Below are 21,268 nucleotides of genomic sequence, written 5' to 3' on the forward strand. Positions count from 1 at the left end.
CTGGTGGTTGGATGAATGAGTGTCTTGTTGGGATGTTACACGGGCACTTCCCGGGCCCATTCTTTGTACATGGACATCCGTATAGTAGCTATATGCAGTCCTTTGGTGTCTCCCTGTGGTCTTGTTTGGTATGGCAGGTTGACTTGTACTTATTTGTTTAAATGGGTCCTTGATTATGATTTCACTTTTTTAACTTTAGTTAGTGTGTAATGTTGCTGTTTGAGCATAAACAACATCTGCAAAGTTACAACACTCAAAGTTCAATGCAAAGTGAGATATTTTCTTTTACAGAACTTTAAGGACTACAACAATGAGCTTCTTCATGGGTTGGTGACATAACAAAACCTAAAATTTACATAAACCCTGCCCCCGGGAACATGTAACAAAGGGGGTGAGGCCATGTTGGGCTGCTTTAGAGAAGAGGAAGAGTTGTTGTAGTAGAGTGTTGTTACCATGCCGTCATTTTACGTTGGACTGCTTCACAAACGAGGGTCAATTCAACGCTGGATTTGCACAACAGATCAACATGACGGCACATGCTAGTCGATGAGTTGAATCAACTCCACAGCAACTACATAAATTTATCCACTAACCATTCAGAAACATCCAGTTTCATTCTAAAAGTTGTAACTTCTTCCTGAGTCTCTCCATCAGTGTCCGACTCCGGTTTGAACAATGTAAGGCTGAACACCGTTACTGACAATCGTCATGGTTGATTCGGAGAGGAGGGGGGAGGGCTTGGAGTAAAAAAAGGTTGGGAACCGCTGAGTTAGAGAGTTTTGTGCATATTCCGCCCAAGAGAGGAAGTCATTTTTTGTTGGTCATAGCTGCAGTAGGATCTCAGATAGCATCCAATTTCTTGTCTTTCTACTTGACCATTTGCTTGAGGGTGATAACCAGATGTAAAACTAACATTGATGTTTAGTTGTTTGTAAAAAATCTCGCCATACTCTGGAAGTGAACTAGTGTCCACGTTCCAAAACAATGTCCTCTGATAGTCCATAGATTCTGAAAACTTGATTGAACAGGGAATTAGTGGTTTAGATGACTGTAGGAAGTCCTTTGATGGTGATAAGACAGTATTGTAGATAATTAGCTCAAAGGAAAATATGAATAATTTATAACTGACTTTAGTTAATTATACATTTTTGGATCAATTTTGAAAATTAACTTGATGTAGCAGACATTACGCGTACATGGGTACAATGGAAAGTGAATGAATGAAACCGAAACAGAAACAGGTGAATGAAGCTATGGAAATATAAGAGTCAGTCACCTGAAAAACCATCAGCACCTTGGTAACAAGGGATCTACAGCTTATACTAAACCTCTGTTTCATTTGATTAAATATACGATACTTGCATTGTATTAGCCTAAGCATCTGCACTGACTCCTGGGCAAGTGGCATTGCAGTCAGAATGGATGTCTCCACTCTTTTCCACATAAACAACTGAGGTTTGTTGCAGAAACTTCTGCAGAGTCACACCTCTCGAGTTTGGCTATACCAATGTAAAGGTGTAATGTCAAACGGGAAAATTTGCTTCACAGCTTCCTCGCTGCAGCTTATTTGCATAAATAGTGTGGACTCGCAGAGTTGTGTGCCATTAAACTCTGTTTAGTGTATCAAGAGTCCCACTGAAGTTTTAAAGATGTGATATAGCCTTTTTTCCAAAAACGTTTTTTCCAAAAAATCCTCAATTGTGTGGTGTTATTATGATTATTTTGCTTCTTCCAATCGAGTCAGAGCCTCCCCGATCCCAAATCTAGATCGGGCTGCCTCCGACAGGATACCCGCAAAAGCCAGTGAGAGTGAGCAAGCTTCACCAACCAGATGTTGCATGCTTTTATAGCTGAAACATGGCAGCCACAAACATGTCATGAAAGTGGAGTATTGAGAAAGAATTTCGACTTGTACAACTATGGCAAAAGTATGAGTGGCTTTATAATGTGTCGTGCAAGAACTATCACAACAGGGCTGACAAGGAAAAGGAATAACCCCAAATTGATGCAGAGTTGGATGAAATAAGTGAGTGGGCTAATGCTAACAAAGTAGCAGCAAATTTTAGCATGTTAAAAGTGTGACAGTGAGAAATGAACGTAAACGGTTTTGGCCGTGAAGACTAAGACCACTTTGTTACGGATCCTGTACTCTAAACTCCTGAAACTGAAACCAAGCAGGAGTGGGGACACTGCACTGACATCGAAGTGGAGGTGGCTCTTAACATCCCTGGACTTCCTAAAAAACATGTCACCCAGCATTCCACCGAAACCAACGTGAGAGTTGCTATTAACAGTTTGATTTTTTTTTTATAGATTTTTTTAGTATGGGCACTCCTATAAAGATTAATGCATGTAATAAATATGTTGTTTTTGCATTGTCACTGTCCTGCATTGATTGAACTTTTAAGTATTTGTATTGTTACAGCTTGATCATTCTGTGAATGATGCAATGGCAGGACACAACACTGTTGGCATTGTTACTGTCAGAGATATCTGATGAACCTGCAGGAAACCTGTTATCCACCATATCTGAATCACATAGCAGAGAATTTGGATTGTTTCTCTCCTCCTCACAACCCTGCAAAGAAGCGCAAAGAAAAACAAACTGTTGATCCCCTTGAAATGCATAAGCTGGATTTATTACAGGAAATGTCGGTTGCAATCAAGAGGCCAGCTGCTGACTGTGATGGCACATTCGGGAACCAAGTAGCAGAGGAACTGAGGTTGATTGAAAACCCTGTGATCAAGACAAGGCTAAAGAGAAAGATTATGAACAATAAATGAGGCCCAGGAGTGTGACCTGCCACTTTCCACACCAGCTGCATACCTCCCCCTCCTCCACCTGTTCAAGTTCCTCCCACAAACACACCTTTACAGTCACTACCACACCTGCACTCGCCTTTACAGTCACTACTTTTTGAAATCACCAAAACAAACATGCCCTTGTCCCAAAAGGATTTCTCCCCTATTTTGATAGCTCCACCCCACACAAAATGAATGTCTTTATCATAGCTGAAGCAAACGACAATAAGATTGCAAATGAACAAACAAGCGAAGATGACATCCGAGCATATTCAAGCAAAAGCCATCATATCTTAGTTCTGTGAAACAAAGCAAAACCAACGTTACTCACCTATCGAGAGGAAATAAAGCAACCTCGGTGTCCGATTTCAGGCCTTGCTGCTCCTTGAGTTCTCTCCAACGCTGGAAAGCTGCTCCGATATTAACGCGGGTCCTACCTCTTGCCTGATCCTAACCCTTGACTTTTTCACCGACATTTTCCTCTTTTGTTTTTTAAGAACTTTTGACTAGGTGAGATTAGTGCAGTGAACAGCGCTAAATATTACATGCAGTATTATATACGAATGTATATGTATTTGTTGATGCATCAGGAGGTAATGGTAGCACTGCATTTACAGGTGGTGTTGTAGCCACATCTGTGCATCTAGTTAAAGGTTTAGTTCACCCAAAAATAATGTCATTTATTACTCACCCTCATGTCGTTCCACACCCGTAAGGCCTTCATTCATCTTCGGAACACAAATTAAGATATTTTTGATTAAATCCAATGGCTCAGTGAGGCCTGCATTCACAGCAATGACATTTCCTCTCTCAAGATCCATAAAGGTACTAAAAATATATTTAAAACAGTTCATGTGAGTTCAGTAGTTCTACCTTAATATTATAAAGTGACAGGAATACTTTTTGTGCGCCAAAAAAACAAAATAATGACTTTTCAACAATATAGTGATGAGCCGATTTCAAAACACTGCTTCGGAGCTTTACGAATCGAATCAGTGACTCGGAGATGAATGAAGGTCTTACAATTGTGGAACGACATAAGGGTGAGTAATTAATGACAGAATTTTCATTTTTGGGTGAACTAACCCTTTAATGTGTGTGCTATGAGAGGAGCGCTTGTGAGTGTTGTGCCATCCTCTTTATTTTGATCTTTACTACCTTGTCAGACTTGAGCATTATTGTAGTGCAGAAGACTCTCCATTGATTGGCAAGAGAGTAGTTGAACACCCGTTGGTCATGATCCATTTGGCAGAAAGAGGTCACAACAGAGAGGGTATGCTTCGTCTCCCAAATCATAAAGAGGGCTTCAGAGGCTGAGCCAGGCAGCGGTTTTGCGGAGGGAATGTTGAGGAGGCCCTGGTCAAGTGCTCTCTTAAAATCCGTCTGTGCAAAGATTCCAGCATCAGGGGTCTTGCCCTGCGCGCCCACACTGACATACCTAAATTGGTATGCTGCATCAACAACATCCATCATCTGCACAGCGAACCGACACTTGAAGTTGCGGAAAGTGCTTCCGCTGTGTGCTACTGGCTGTGTGTTGATGTGTTGATGTGCCAAAAATCGCAGGGTTATGGCAAGTCTCTTCTGGGTAGTAATGGCGAGCCATATTCTTGTGTCTTTCTTTGTAATTAGCAGTGCTATTTTTGTGAGCAGAACTTCAGATTCCACTGCAGTCATTCTTAGCAGATCCCTGAATCCCATTGTGTCCCCTACGGTGTCTCAACGGAACTGGAAGTTGAACTCTAACATCATGTAATGTCTGCATGCATTAACGTCTTTTTCTCCTTTTGTGTTTTTCCACCATCCTCTATATTTGTTTTTCTTCTGAAGTCATGTTTGATCACGCGAGTTTCTGTGAGATCTCATGACTGTGGAATTGCCACAGTGAAATCGTTACTACAGTCGGCAGGTGTGTGGTCTCTTTTTATTTTTAGATGAGCTATCCCTTTAAATAAAAGTTTTGTTGTTGTTGTTTTTTTTTAAATATAAATCGCTTTTAACTTTCATTTTTAAATTTGTGATCATGCGTACTCTGTGTATAGGGAACGCCGGTACTGACCACACATTTGACAGATATTTGTCAATGATGCTCAGGATCTGTTGCGCTCCAAGTCCTCCGACATCGTCCTGTCAGTCATCTCTACTTATTATCTTCACGTGATAAGTGAAATCTGATGTACTGTAATGTAACCAATTACCACAGCAAGCCTAACCACGTCCCTTAGGGCTCTGTAGAATGCGTTATTCATTTTTCGTGCCTTTCCAAATTCAGATTTAGGCTTCGGGCACATCCCTAACATGACGTCACCTTTGCCGCAAATTAGCTTGGAAAATGGAAAAGATTACATTCAGCAGTTGGAAATATTGCTGTTACATGATGTTTCATTAACAAAGTTCGGGAGGAGCACATGCCAATAATCTATCCAATCAACTTGTCATCAGCAAATACCACGTCTATCCTATCAGCATGAGAGGAAGCATATATATATATATATATATATATATATATATATATACACAGTCGATATATACACACAGTTGACAGTTTTCAGCATTCCTTCACCACCCTGACTCCTCACTCTTGGCTTGTTCCTACCACAGCCAGGAATCTGGGGGGAGTACTCTGGATTCAGGCCAAATACCGGACCCGGAGCACTCTCCTCGGACAGCACGCCAAATACACTTACCATTTACTCTCTCTGACTTATTTGTAAGTGTGAACTTGTGAATTTGATTTTGTTGGGAGAAAACATGACAAGAACACTGTTGTCAAATGTAAGTTTTGACTCTGGCATTATGGCTTGCTCATCCACATCCCTTTGATCCCAAATACATTATACCCATCTATTATCAAAAGTCTTTCTAGAAAAGAAAAAAAAAAAACATTTTCTTATAACCTTACATGAATTATTTAAGAAAAACACATATAATGAAATATAATTGTACCAGAGTAACAGGTGAATTACAGCTATAGTTAGTATTGGTAGAGATTGCTAAGTTACTGTAAACCACCATTGAGTGTTTGTAACTTCTGATTGTGATCTAATGTGGATTTTGGCCATATGATGAGGCAGAAATATGTTATTTGTAGCATTTTAGAATAAGCTAATTGCTACACCTGCTTAGCATTTCTCATGTAAACATCATTTTATCTTATAAAAATACCCCAAATCACAAACAAATCACAAACAAATCATATGCTGTCGTAATCATTGTTTATTAGCTTCATGTTTCATGTGTAGAAATGTTTCTGTAGGTTAGTATGTATGGAACAGAGCATGGAAGTGTAGTGGAACTTTGTCATCGGAAGAGACAGGGCGGGTTATGAAGATGTAATATGAGTGACGTGCAGAAAATGATCTTCCTCTGGGTAATAACAGCGATCACAGAAGTGAAAACACAGGTAACAGCGCTGGAAGCCACTAATATGCTCACCGGATTGCATAAAATTAATAGAAATTTGAACTAAATGTGTAAATAACATTCACAGAGAGGCGCACATGAACGAAAAGTCATAAATTTGAGGAGAAAATACACAATTACCAATTTTGTGGTGTGTAATGGAAAAGTAATATAACGAGTAGTGTAACAAATTACTGTTGCCAGTGAGTAATAAGTACAGCAATAATATTACTTTTGAAAGGAGTAACGAGTAATGAGTAATACATTATTTTGGTAACACTTTAGTATAGGGAACATGTATTCACTATTAACTACGACTTTTCCCTCAATAAACTCCTAATTTACTGCTTATTAATAGTTAGTAAGGTAGTTGTAAGTTTAGGTATTGGGTAGGATTAAGAATGTAGAATAAGGTCATGCAGAATAAGGCATTAATATGTGCTTAATAAGTACTAATAAACAGCTAATATTCTAGTAATATGCATGCTAATAAGCAACTAGTTAAAATACTCTAAAATAAAGTGTTACCATTATTTTTTGCAACTCAATCACTTGCATTTATCAATCTTTTACATTGCATGGCATTCATTTGGCAATTGTTAGTTACTCTTCTCTATCCTTTTGTTAGTGAAATTCATTTTATTACACTTGTTTCTTCCTTGTGTTGATAATACAGTATAAGACGCTCTACAAGTTGATGTAGCTGACACGAATCCTTCAGATGGGTCAGATAACAAACTCCTTCCAGTAGTTTGTACATAACTGGTTATGTACAAACAGGCGTCACTGCTCTAATGGCAGGCAGGCCCCTGGCTTCTTGTGCCAGTGCCAAAAGAACAGCTATGGGCAGCTTTGAGACAGTTTAAAATTGCTGGACCTTTGAGATGAATGGCTATTTATAGTGAGAAAGAGAATGATCGAAAGCAGAAGAAAGCACTCAGATGAAAGATAAATTGAAACCGGCTCACTGGGGTCTATGCCTAAAGAGAAAGCTGAAAACTGATTTGTTATAGTTAAAAGAAAGAAAAGAAAGAAAAGAAAAGAGCAGCACAAGCAACAGAAAAACAGATGAGACAATCAGGAAGAAAGAGAATACGTTTTAAGGAAACGAAAAGAGACTGATTAAAGGAACGAGAAATCGGTTGGTATTGAACATTGGCCTCATGATGAGAAATTGAACTGTTGAGATCTCGTCTCATTGGCTTTACCGAAGGGGTTGGCGGGGTCACATGGACGCCGCTGAAAAAGTGGTGTGATGGCAAGAGCGTGAGTGGTGCCTAAGTACAGACATTATCTAGCAGAACTCGCTCTACAGGCCAGCACTGGATACTACCTATTGTATTCATTCTTTACTGTAATTCCACAGCAGATCGAGTTGGACACTGACCTCTGCGCTCTCTGAGGTCACTTGTCTTTGGAGCATGGAATGACATTACAGATTGAGGTTGATGTGATTTACCTTAGTGAGAAGAAGGTCCTGCTCCGGCCATTTGCTATTTTGAAGTTTCGCCACCACTGTTGAGAGTGGCTCTCAGCTTTGGTGATAGAGATAGTAGTAACATCTGATTACACAATATGGCTGCTGTAGCAAGCTGAATATGTTATGAACTAGAAAAGTGTTTGCACAAAAAAATGGGCACACAATTTTGTAGACTAACATTAAAAGAAGGACATATCTAAAGACTAGAATATCATAGAGACTCCTTTCATATATAGATAGTGTTGAGATGTGATAGATAGTGTTGAGATGGAGATAGTAATATTCCAATGTGAAATTATATGAAAATAAAAGAAAAAAGTTGGGCTTATGAAACAATTTATTTAAATTACAATCACACCATATATGTGTATGCTATATGTGCTGCACATATATAGACACCAGACCGATGCTGAATTTCTGCAACAATAATCTTTGCTTGTCTCATGATTAAAAAGACATTTAATATTCCTTAAAGTGGAAATGAAGCAGTCAGTCAAGTTAACATTATAAAGATGTTTTGATTTGTATTCTCCTCTAAACCACTAGAAGGCACAAAAACTTTGCTAAACATCCCCGTTTCACTATGCATGCGGAAATTTGGTGCATTCTTGGTGCAATCGTGGGCAGTAATGCAAAGTTGTATTCTGTGCTAGTTTGATCTAATACTAATGTTTTCTTTTTAAATGTTATAGATTATGTAGCGAATGAAAATCAATAAAATTACAGAATATATTTTGAGACAAAGATCTTCATTTTTGTTCAAGGTAATAAAATCAAACAGTCTTTCAATAACTGTATGGTAAAAAGCTCCCCTGCTGTTGGGGGGCCCTCAAAGCACAAAAAAATGATATAATAACAAATAGCCAGCTGACTTTTCCTTTGTTGACATGCATAGTTAGAATTCACGTGAATTGATATGATTTAATTGTGGGCATCCCCTTAGAGATAATGATCATTTATAATGAAACCATCATATTAAATATTTTATATATTGATATCATAGTATTATATTTATTGTTACTACTGTACAATTTTATGGGATATTAAATATGTAAATATTATGCAAAACATGTTACTTTAGCAAAAGTATTTGTTTCAATATTGGGTGCTTTTTACCCCATGCTGGTGAGTCTTTTACCCCAAATGTGGAGTAAAAGGCCACACTCGCCACCTAATTTATATGATTTTTAAACAAAACAAACTACTTTTTGATTTATTTTGCCCTAAAATGTGTTGATCCATCAATGTTTAATAAATTAATTTATATTTTGTTGTATTACAATCATACACTATGGACTAGTGAAAAGCACATTTTTCCTTAAAGGGTTAGTTCACCCAAAAATGAAATTTCTGTCATTAATTACTCATCCTCGTGTCATTCCACACCTGAAAGACCTTTGTTCATCTTCAGAACAAAAATTAAGATATTATTAATGAAATCCGATATATATATAATATATATATATATATATATATATATATATATGTCAAAAATTACAAGATAAGTTTTCTTTTTTTTCACCATGCTGTTCAGGCTTCCGTAATACTATAAATAATTACAAAAATTATTTGACAATTTGTGGTTGTCAAACATTAGTGGAACTGTTCATAGTTAATGTGATGAACTACACCTGTGGGTTATTTACACAAAAAAAGTATTCTATTTCATTTTATTGTATTATTACTTATTTTAAATGTACATAGGACTATTGTTCAAAAGTTTGGGGACGGTAAGAATCTTAAAATGTTTTGAAAGATGTATCTTAAAGGGATAGTTCACCCAAAAATAAAAATTCTGTCATCATTTACTCACCCTCAAGTATTTCAAACCTGTATGAATTTCTTTGTCTGCTGAACGCAATAGAAGATATTTGGAAAGAATGTCAGCAGTCAACCAGATCTCGCCCCCCATTTACTACCATAGTAGGAAAAAATATATACTTATGGTATCAATGGTGGGGCGAGGATCTGCTTGGTTACAAACATTCTTCAAAATATCTTCCTTGTGTTCAACAGAACAAAGAAATTTATACAGGTTTGGAGCAACTTTAGGGTGAATAAATGATGACAGAATTTTCATTTTTTGCATTTATCTCTTTAAATGTATGATTACACTGTAACAAGGACACCCTAAATTAAAGTGTAACAGAAACTATATATGGATGATGATGATTGTGTGTGGAATTGTTTTATTCCAGGAAACCAGGCTTGGAAAGTTGATCAATGATGTGAGAAAAAGAAGCACTGACAAAGATCTTGTTAAACGTTTAAAAAATCTCGTACGGAGTTGGCAGAGCCTGGTTGGAGTAAATGAAGCCGCGACAAAAGGGCTCTCAAGCTCTGTGGATTCAATTCCCGCTGAACGTATTCCTGTATCAGCACAAACCCTCACGGAAAATTACAGCAGAACTCTTTTCCACAATAACATGAGCCAGAGGGATGAAATGTCTCAGGGTTCTGTACCAGGCAAAAACATTTTTAGAAAGAGTAAAATACCCATCCGTGCCATCAGACCATATTCCTCGTCCATCAAGAATTTACAACAGTTCACGAGCTTGAGACCATCTCTGTCCAATCAGCATTCCCAAGAGCAGCACAAGTCCCCAAAGACATGACACCTCAGTCGGTCGCAGTGACACAAAGCACCTTATGGTGGCCGAGGAACCGCCACAATCCACCTGCGTTACTTCTAGTCTACCTTTAATTCCTCCATCCAAGATTCATACGTAAAGATGCAGCAGCCTTCAGACCTCCTCAACATACTCAAACCTGCTACGCTGAACGTTAACCTCCATGAGGTCTCCAGCACAGTGACAGACATGAGGACTTATGAGGACACGAAGAATCAGCATAACAATCACACTGTCAAACTCGACGGACGTCCTGCAGAGGACAATACCAAAACTACACAACAGCAAGCAGGCAAACTAACATATGACCCTCATACTCGACAAATCAAACCTATATTAAGCAAAACATCTGATTGTCAGAGATCAACAGGAAGTGAAATCCAAGGCAGTGAGCGTCTGAAACAAAACCTTTGCTTGGTCCAACAGACAAACTGCAGGGAGATGTCACAATATAAGATGATTCAGAATAGCTTGCCAACTTCAGAAAGATCAAGAATGGACTTTTCTGTGGCTGAGAAATTCAAGCAAGAGAAACATTTAAAAGTCTACAGAAAAGCACATGCGTTTATACCAGATTTCCCTGTCACAGACCTTCCTGGGGTCAGCCGAGAGATCACAGAGCGAGACCTGGTCAGGATACGCAGTCATCGATGGCATGGTGTGAATGGCTGCTATGATAATAGAAATAACTGGTACGACTGGACTCAGTCCATAACCCTGGATCCATATGGGGATGGGAGTAAACTTAAGATCTTGCCTTATGTTGCCATAGATTACAGACTTTGAGACTGTAAAGGCATATTTCTTAAAAGTGGATACACAACTATTTTAGACCTTGTTGTGCTTCTCAATTCTTTGTGATTAGTACTATGAAACCTCTGTCCTGACTTTTAACAATGTACCAATGACATGATACATTTTTAAAATATTATATGCATCTAGATTATTTAGAGCATTGTTTTCAGTATAGGAAACAGACAAATGAACTAGAACGAATCTACAGTTCCTAAATGTCTCCTGTAGATGGCAGAAGTTACCTACAATTTCTCATCTGTACAGAATAATAAAAGCACCCTGGCCTTGGCTTTCATCCAAGCAAAACTATTTTAACAAGGATTTTATAGTGTTTTCATCTTATTTATAATAACATCCTGTAGTACGTTTTTATATGACTTTTTGTATTACACTTTTCTGCAGTTGATGACTTACATAGGCCTAAAACTTTTTATAACGTCTTAAATAATTATTTACATTATATATGTAGCCCCTAAAAGGGCCTGTGGTGATGGGAAAAAATATTATATATAACTGGCAAGCCTTTTGGAAATGCAATCTTTTGCAAAAAGCATTGAATTTTTCCTCCCGTATTTTAAATCTCCCGCAATAATAATAATACACATATTTTATTTATTTAATAAAAACAAGATATACAGTTAACACAAAAATATATTTACTACAGTTACTATACAACCATAATAAATTAATATGGGAACTCCTTCAGACAGTGTAAGGAGCTTAATTTTTGATGACCGTGGTAGCTAAATACCAGTTTTACTGTTGAGTTACACTATTAAATTGATTTGTACGGTAGTTGGGAATAATATATATTACACTTGTTTACATTTTAAGAGAGCACATTACGTGAATAATTCACTTGCGTGCAGCTCTTCAAAACCCGATGTAAACAGTACACCTCTATCAAAAACTCTCTCCGCCGGTTACCATGGTGAATCTTCGTAGGGGCGTGACTTTAGCTCTCTCACGTGACTCTTCCAACAGCGATTCCTCCAGAGTAGCTCGCTCGCGTCGTGGCTTGCGCTGAAAGATGGCCGCGGTGGAGCAGCGCCCGCCCGTGCGGGAGGGAATGCGGATCGCGGTGCTGTGCCTGTTCTGGTACACCGTCAGCTCGGGTGGCAACGTGATTAATAAAATCATCCTCAACGGCTTCCCCTATCCGGTCACGGTCTCTCTTTTCCATATCCTTTCTATCATCGTGTTTCTCCCGCCGCTGCTACGAGCCTGGGGCGTCCCGCGAGTGGAGGTACCGGCCCGCTACTACCGCTGGTACATTCTGCCGCTCGCCTTCGGGAAATACTTCGCCTCCGTCTCGGCCCATTTCAGCATATGGAAGGTTCCGGTGTCGTACGCGCACACCGGTAAGTGGCTTTCTGTTATTCATATCGGCTTTGTATAACAGGCCTTATTATTTAAAATCAATGAAAGTGAACCTGATCGGATGTGTCGATTCGGCTCGGTTCGTTTAAACCCGTCAACGTGCGTTATTGTTGTCTCGCTGTCTGTCATTAACCCTAACCACAGCTGGGGAGCTAGTAATCTGCGTTCCCCAGACATTTAAACGTCCACTTTCATCCACACATAAAGAAACAAAGTGTAATGGGGATTTAATAACTCATCGGTAATTGCTTTACGTCCGAGATTTGATAACATTACACTTTACCGAAGTAATTTATGAAGTACGTCACTTCCGCACTCTTAATACATACTGCCACATCATCCACCTGCGTGGCTATACAAACTAGTTTGGAAAGCTATAATTCCTTTTTATATGAGATAAGTGGCCCCATTATTATCAAACCCTGCTGTAGAAACCATGATATATGTATAAAAACACTTTGAAATGACATGAAATGATTTCTTATCTTACAAACTCGCCATTCAGAAAAGTATTGAGAGCTTAGTAGTTATTTTAAATTTGACAGTATTGATAGTGTCTATATATCAGCATATACATTTTATGAGCTCTTCGACATTGTCATTTTTATCTAATTGTCTTGACCAGTCTTGTGACTTTTGCAATGTTCGGCTCCATTAGATTCCTCAATTATAATAATTTTGGGGGAAAAAAACATGAAGTGATAGTGAATTTTTATTCACATAACTTATGTGAACACCTATGACTTTCCCTGATCCTAAATGAGTTTTTCCAGTTGTTTGTGGTTAACATTTTAGAGCATAACAAGAAAAACAGAAAATATTAGTACGTTTGCCAAGTCATCACAAATCTGGTTTTGTTTATGTAAACTGGTGTGAAAAAAATAAAAGAATTTAGCATAAGGCTGCAACTTTTTTATAACTTTCTCTTATCTGAAAGCAGGTATTAGTCTTATTGCTTCTGGGTTATTAACTCCTTACTGATTTAAGTGATTCTCTACTTGGTTGCTATTTATGCAGATTGTCTAGATTTAGTCTAGTCAGGTTTTCTATTTGAAAAATATTTGCTCACTTTAGTTTAGGGTCCAATTCTCACTATTAAGGACAACTTGTGCCTCAAACTCATAATTACTTCTCATTAATGGTTAATAACAATAATAGTTCAGTTTAGGTCAGATTAAAGGCACGATTATGTAATTTTTTGCCACTAGAGGTCACTTATTCAAAACAAAGGCGTAGCTTGATGATGCCTTGATTTTGTGGAAATCTTCACATCTACAGCCAGTGGAAAAGAATCCCATGGGACTCGGGAAGAAATCATATTCATGGATGAGCTAATGTATTAAAGGGATAGTTCACCCAAAAATGAAAATTCTGTCATCATTTACTCACCCTCAAGTTGTTCCAAACCTGTATAAATTTCTTTGTTCTGCTGAACACAAACGAAGGTATTTTGATAAGTTTGTAACCAGGCCACTTTGGGGCACCATTGACTTCCATAGTAGGGAAAAAAATACTATGGAAGTCAATGGTGCCGGTTTCCCACATTCTTCAAAATATCTTTGTTTGTGTTCAACAGAACAAAGAAATTTATACAGGTTTGGAACAACTTGAGGGTGAGTAAATGATGACAGAATTTTCATTTTTAGGTGAACTATACTTTTAAAGATTTATTAACATTACTGTAGTATGAAGCAGGGTGTGACTGAAAGCCGTTGGAGCAGAACGAGGCCGCTGGAGCGATTGCTAATGAGAGACGAGCACGACAGCTCGAGAGCAACGGGACTTTTATTATGCCGCAGATGACTTCCGGTCATGAGTATGTGGGGTAAAGCAGCGCTGTTTCATTATATTAGATGCATTTGTGTGTTGAAAGTTGTTATAATGCTACTCTGCGCGTTCACTCGGCGGCTACTATGTGACACTTGTTGCACACTGCAGTAAGCTAGATTGATATTAGGCATGGCAAAATATGGTACTCGCACTAAATCAAGAAAACGAGATTTAAACAATAAGACTGTGTTGAGCTAGCCTATATAACAATGATTAGTTTTCTGTCGATGTATGTATCCAAACAGTTGCTCACCTGTCTAATAAAACATATAATATATTAAAGCATTTTTGGTGTTTCCATGGTTTCTACAAAATAATCAAGGGTAACGTGGGTATTATGTCATTGATAGGCGACGCACGGTCCGTGTCGTGGTTAAAATTGCTTATTTCTCTGGATTTAAACATTCTTGGAAACATTTGGGATAATGTAAGTACACAAATCAACAAAATATATAACACTGTTCTAGTGGTTTTTGGATATTTTAATCCGAAAATCTTACATATTGTGCCTTCAAGGGATGTAGAATATGGTCATGCAGAATAAGGCATTAATATGTGTATTATAAGTCTACTAATAAACAGCCAATATCCTAGTAATGTGCCTGTCAATAGTGAGAAATGGACCCTAAACTGTAAAGCATTAGTGCAGGAATCAGCAGGGAGAGTGTGAGTGTTGTTTCTGAGGACTCGACTGCAGCTGAGATGTTTCAAACACCAGGTGCAATCACAAGACTTTACAGAAGAACATGTGACGAGACTAATGGCTGATGTTATTAGATGAGTGAATGCATGTCTTCTTTTCATTCCCTACTTCCTAGTGAAGGCCACCATGCCCATCTGGGTGGTTCTGCTGTCACGGATTATCATGAAAGAGAAGCAAACCACAAAGGTCCGACTTCATCTAAACATAGCTAGAAATAAGTCATGTATTTACTGAATTTATAATGGTTTTAATAGTCACTGATTGTGTCTTAGTCATCCAATACTGAAGTTTGGATTGTTTATTTGCATATTTGACGAGTTTGGCTTTTTCCCACCAGGTTTATGTGTCTCTGATCCCCATCATTGGAGGTGTCCTGTTGGCCACTGTCACTGAATTGTCCTTTGACGTCTCTGGATTGATCAGCGCTCTGGCAGCGACGCTCTGCTTCTCTTTACAGAACATATTCTCCAAAAAGGTTCCTATTTCTATCAGGTGATTTCTTTAAATTACAAAAAGTCTGGTATGAGTTTCTGTATGAAATGATTTTTGTGGTTGTTTCAGGTCTTGCGTGACACAAGGATTCACCACCTCCATTTACTGAACATCCTGGGCTTCAATGCACTTTTGTATATGCTGCCTACATGGATTTTAGTGGACCTCTCCTCCTTCCTGATGGATGGAGACCTGGTAAATATGTTTTGAATAATTTTTTTTATGAGTATGAGGTAAGAGGGTGTTTATGTGTAAATCTGTTCAGTTCATATCTGTCCCAAAATCAAAAGAAAAAAAGGTTTTACATCTAGATTTTTGGCATTGTCCTCCCAACCCATTGTAATACAGTAATGAAATAATGGGTTCTGTTCGGACATAATGATTTGAATGTAATAATTTTATTTGTATTTAATTTTAATTCAGTAAAACTAATTGTACTTTACAAATTTGATTTTTTTACAATTAAATATGTCAATATTTTTTATCATTACATTAGACAAATGGGGAAGGTGGTGGTGTATTTAATTATGATTGAAAATAATATCACAGAAAAATATTATTTTATTCAAAATGTATACAGTGTTCATACAGTGTTTTTTGTCAGTAATATTTATTATTATTATTATTATTATTATTTGACATTGTTTTGTTCAGCAAGGTTGCATTAAATTAAGCGACACTTATGTTCCATTTTAGATAAATGCTTAAAAAAAAGTATCATATTATATTCACAGTAATTAAGCAGCACTACTGTTTTCAGCATTAATAATAATAATTGTTTCTTGAGCAGCAAATCAGCATATTAGAATGATTTCTGAAGGATCACATGACTGGAGTAATGATGCTGAAAATTCAGCTTTGCCGTCACAAGAATAAATTACATTTGAAAAAATAGTTATTTTAAGTTGTAATAATATTTCTCAATATTACTGTGTGAATAAATACATACAGACTTGGAGACTTTTTTTAAAAAAACATTTTAAAAAAATCCTACTGGACCCAAACTTTTGCACAAAATTTATTTACATCATGTGTACACTTTGTTGTTATAATGAGGGGATTTTTGAGCGTGCAGAACTCAGCAATTGTGTTCAAGAGATCAACAGACATGTCTGTGATTGGCTACATTGCTCACCGCTGCAAAAAAACACGTTGTAAACAGAAACCTTTGCACTTTCCAGAGGGCAAACACAAATACGCACTAGTGCGTTTGCCAAATCTGTTTTGCCAATATGCTATTTTTACAAAGAAAACTGATCTTAGATCAGCAGTTATGGCTGCTTTTTCCTTCTTAAAGCAGTGAGAAGCAGCAGCAGTCAGGGGAATGCTAACACCTATGCTTGCACTCTGTAAATTTTTATTTTATTTTAGTGGTTCTTGTTGCTTTGTGCAATAGATGAATAAAAGTTTTCAGATATTTTATTTTTAGATATTTACAATTTGCTGGAGTAACGCAAATCATTTTTTTTCTTCCACAACCCACACACATGAATGTTTTACCACCCGTGCTCGCCCATCAAATCCGGCGCTGCGCTCTGTTGCGTCGGGTCCCGCAGGTGAATCACTGTGATTCTCTTAACTCATCACGCCCACACTCATTTTCTCTGTTCTCTTCTACAGATGGAGGTTTCCAACTGGACGGGAACAATTGTGCTGCTCCTCATCAGTGGTGTCTGCAACTTTGCACAAAACATGATTGCTTTCAGCGTGCTGAACCTGGTCAGCCCACTCAGTTACGCAGTAGCCAACGCAACAAAGAGGATCATGGTCATCAGCATATCCCTACTGATGCTCAGGAACCCCGTCAGCACCACTAACATCATTGGCATGATGACAGCAATACTAGGTGTCTTCCTCTATAATAAGGTAATTTCCTTTTTTAGGCATATCCATTGCTTGAAGTGGGCCGGTATGCAGTATTTTAATCTATAGCGTACCCATATAGCATTCTCACATGTTGCCGGTGCTCTGACTGCCCACACCGAAACATAGAATTATATACATTGCATGTTCTGAGCTTTTATAAGCCATACGAACTGAACAGACCAATTATCTGTGCTATATAACTCAAGCCCAATTTTTTAATTTTGCATGAGGGGTGCACGAATCACAGTAGGCACATTCACCATTGCCCTCCAAAAGTGTGATGAGATTTGCGCGAGCCGTTATTGCGATGCTGATGATAAAATGTGTGACCAATTTGAATTCTGTTGAGAATGAGCCACTTTCAAAAGCTATGGAGAAAGTCAAACATGATCTAAAACAGCAGCATAAATTAAAAAGAAAACATCTTGCACCAGCATAAATTAGAAAGCTTTTTAAACTACTCATGACCATCTTTACTAGAATTTATTGTGTTCTATAGTATTTATTGTGGTGAATTTCGACTAACTTGAATTATTGACAAAACAATTGGTTTTTCCCATGTGTAAAATGTTTTCTGCTAATAATGACAGATATTAGGAAAAAACTGGCTTTCAGATATTCCAAGAGATTACAGGAAATTAACAAAATTTTAAGTAAACTTGGTTTGACTTCCCATTGCACTTTGCAAACAAGTAATTGTTAACTAGGGGCCAGTTGTTCAAAAGTAATCTGATGGGATTTCGGCTATCGGATTGGATCAAATCTTGAAAATGGGTTGTTTGAAAGGAAAAAAGGATTCTGAAATCAGATTAGATCACAAAATCCAGTCTTGGTTTTGATCTGGATAAAATCATCAGTTTGTGTTGTTCAAAACTTTTTAGTAAGATTGGGATAAATTTTATGATCCAAAAAATCTGGATTATACCGATCGCATCAGAAGGGTGGATTTCAGGAACAAAAATGTAATAAAACTTTAAAACTGTCAACAAATAAACATTTTTATCATGTAATCTGCATACACACTTTTTTATTTTGCTCTTGATTAGTTTAACTGTTAAAGTAATAAATTAGAAGTAGGCATTAGGCTACATATTTAGCCTTTCGATAACCTACTGTAAAGTAAAAAGAGATTTTGGTGCCATAAAATAATCCCCAAACAGCTGTAAATATATATAAAAAAATTATATTTTATTCAAAGTGCTTTTTTTATCACTGTTTGTAAACTACATTGGCACAATCATGAGATGAACCAGTCAAAAGTTATTTGCAAGCGAACTTTTCTGAGAGAATGCAGGGTGATCCAGTCTAATTTTGCTTTGAAATACAAGCACAAAATTAAGATATATTACCTGATCCTGGATAGCAAAACATGGGATTTTCAAATCCAGATCATTCTGATCCAGATTAAACTTTTTGAACAACTGGCCCTAGGCTATTACTTTATTGCAGTTACGCATGTTATCAACCAACTTTGCATGTGTGGGTGATACCACAAAAGGCCATTTTGCAAAAATAAACAAACAAACAAATAAATAAACCTCACGAGGATACCAGCACTTTTTTCTCTCACTTCAAGCACTGGGCAAATCATCACACAAACGATGTTGCAAAGCAAAAAATGATGTCAAATGAAATGGAATCCTTTTTTCTTCACCAGGCGAAGTATGACTCCAACCGGGAGGCCAAAAAGACACCGCTGCCAGTTTCAACACAGGATATGGTGTCATTCGACAAGCCCCAGTCCAACGGCACCGGGCCCTTCACACACAGCTCAGACTTTCAGTACGGTCGGAGCACAGTACTCACCGACCACTTTCAGTACAGCCGACAGGCCTACACAACGAATTACAGCTCCAATCAGTATGTTGTGTGAGTGGAGCACTTCGGAGGACTCTATAGACTGTTCCCAGACTCCCGTGCTTCAGAGGATGCATCTTTCATACGAACAAGGAAGTGTCGAATTGACTGGAAAAGGAATGTTTACTCACAGAATCCTACTGCTTTTTCTTTTTTCTTTTTTTTTTTTCCCCCACAGGCCTGTTATTTATTTCATTACAAACCTTATGTTGTGTTTTCACATTTATTTTATGAGGAAATTCTCGGTGGTATGTGTAGGCTATAGGAAGGTGCTGGGAACTTTTTTGATTATTTTTGCACAGCATGCATTTTAATGCATTTCAGAATGTAGCGTCTTCATCGCCATCATGCTACTGCGAGTGAGGGACAGACAGACAAGCAGTCATATAACATACACTGGGTCACTGCATATACAACTGCATCAGGGTATTAGTCAATGTTCTTATTTTGCTTTTTATTTGTAAATATTTTATTTATTTTTATAGAGGAAGGTGCATTGGTTGACCATATCATGGACTGAAAACACCCCTTTGAATTTTTGAATGTTTTCTGAGAGAATCACTTTTTTCCCTCCTGAGGTGTTTAAATCAGACAGAGGTCACTGTACAAGATCACTTGAATCATGGTATACATTCATATGCATGATTATTATTATTTTATGTATCTTTACTTTTTGTACTGAAGGGGACTTGTCAGATACAATGGCCATAACTTATAGGTCAGTTTAATTAATATTGGATGAGAAGGTTCGTAGAACACTTTATTTATTTTTTCTTTTTTTCTTTCTGGAAGTTGACATTCTTTACAGTTAAATTTGTTTAAATTCCTCAAACTGCAGTCTAATAAAAAGTCTGAGGACAGTGTTTAACTCCAATATTCCTTTCGATCATGACAGCTGGAGGACTTTCAAGCCCTGTAAAACCTCAATCTGTGGACAAACTTTTATGGTAAATTTGGTAAAAATGTGTTAAACAAAGGTGAAGTACTCTCAGCTCTATTAGTAGCTGAAAGCATTAATAAACTAGCCAGAATATTTCATGAAAAGGTGGGTTATTTCATAACTTTTTGATTTGGAGACTTCTTATGGGCCTGCTTTTTGGTTATAACTGAACCATTATCGTCTTTGTTCCTAAAGTTATACCAGTTTTAGCTAAATGTGTGAGGTGGTATTTTAGTTTAATATTTGTAAGCTAGATGTTTTTTCTCTCTCTCTTCCTCCATTTCTATGTCGTGTCTTGCTGCTGGAAAGTTAGACACATTTTTGGCAAAAAGCATGCACATTCTTGCATAACTGCAAAGAGAAAAGAACTTGGAGAGTTCTTTTTAAAATATATATATTTTAAGTGTTATGGATTTTAAAAGGCATCATGACTTTTTTTGTCGTGACTTTTGAAAGACAAGGTTCACGTGACATTCTGTCTTTATGTCTCTTTATATATTGTGAATTTAGAGGATCAGTTCAGGCAGATGAAGTGGTTCATTAATTGATACTGTAACTTCAGCTGCCAAAAAAATGAAAGGCTGTGGCTGTGGTCTCTTCCCTCTGTCTGTTTTTTTTATTGATTCACACCTTTTGCTCTTTCATTGTGAAATCACTAGAGGTGTGCAAATTTCTTCTCAGTGCCGATTTTCTTTTCGTTTCCCCAATTCTTAGAGTTTTTAGGTGATTGGTTGTAAATGTACAAGAAATACTGGGGCTGACACAACATAGTTCTTAAGATGTGAGTTAGCACTGGATTCTCAATGTCTCAAACTGAGTCTTGGAAAACATAACTTTTTGATTTTTGTGTTGTATTACACAGTAAATAATTGTAAACTGAGCCTAAACCTTGGAAATATTCAGCTCAACAGAACCAATATTACAGTGTCTTTACTTTCCCATTCAGAATATAATGCACTACTGTAGTATTTGATGCGTTTTCAGTCCGCTTCAGAATATTTAAGCTCTTAGACCTTTTTCCCTGGGAGACTCATATGTGTCTCTATAATCTGACAGTCATGTTGAGTCCAGTTTAGTTTCGGTTTGTTTTT

The 21,268-nt window shown here is 37.4% G+C and overlaps 2 protein-coding genes across 2 annotated transcripts in view; both read left to right on the forward strand.

The window, feature by feature from the left end:
* The window catches only part of si:ch73-40i7.2 (FYN-binding protein 1), a gene marked incomplete at its 5' end in the record, with an annotated part of 63,940 nt that overhangs the window by 19,850 nt on the left and 22,822 nt on the right, over positions 1 to 21,268 (forward strand). The window lies entirely within an intron of this gene.
* Positions 12,055 to 20,955, forward strand: LOC127522262 (solute carrier family 35 member E1-like). The gene is made up of 6 exons (XM_051912033.1): positions 12,055 to 12,470; positions 15,138 to 15,208; positions 15,360 to 15,497; positions 15,584 to 15,709; positions 17,135 to 17,380; positions 19,038 to 20,955. Exons 1-6 carry the CDS (start codon positions 12,140 to 12,142, stop codon positions 19,251 to 19,253), a joined length of 1,128 nt encoding a protein of 375 aa, XP_051767993.1. The 5' UTR covers positions 12,055 to 12,139; the 3' UTR covers positions 19,254 to 20,955.

This window comes from Ctenopharyngodon idella, chromosome 11 (assembly GCF_019924925.1).
Source record: "Ctenopharyngodon idella isolate HZGC_01 chromosome 11, HZGC01, whole genome shotgun sequence".
Classification (NCBI taxonomy): Eukaryota; Metazoa; Chordata; class Actinopteri; order Cypriniformes; family Xenocyprididae; genus Ctenopharyngodon; species Ctenopharyngodon idella.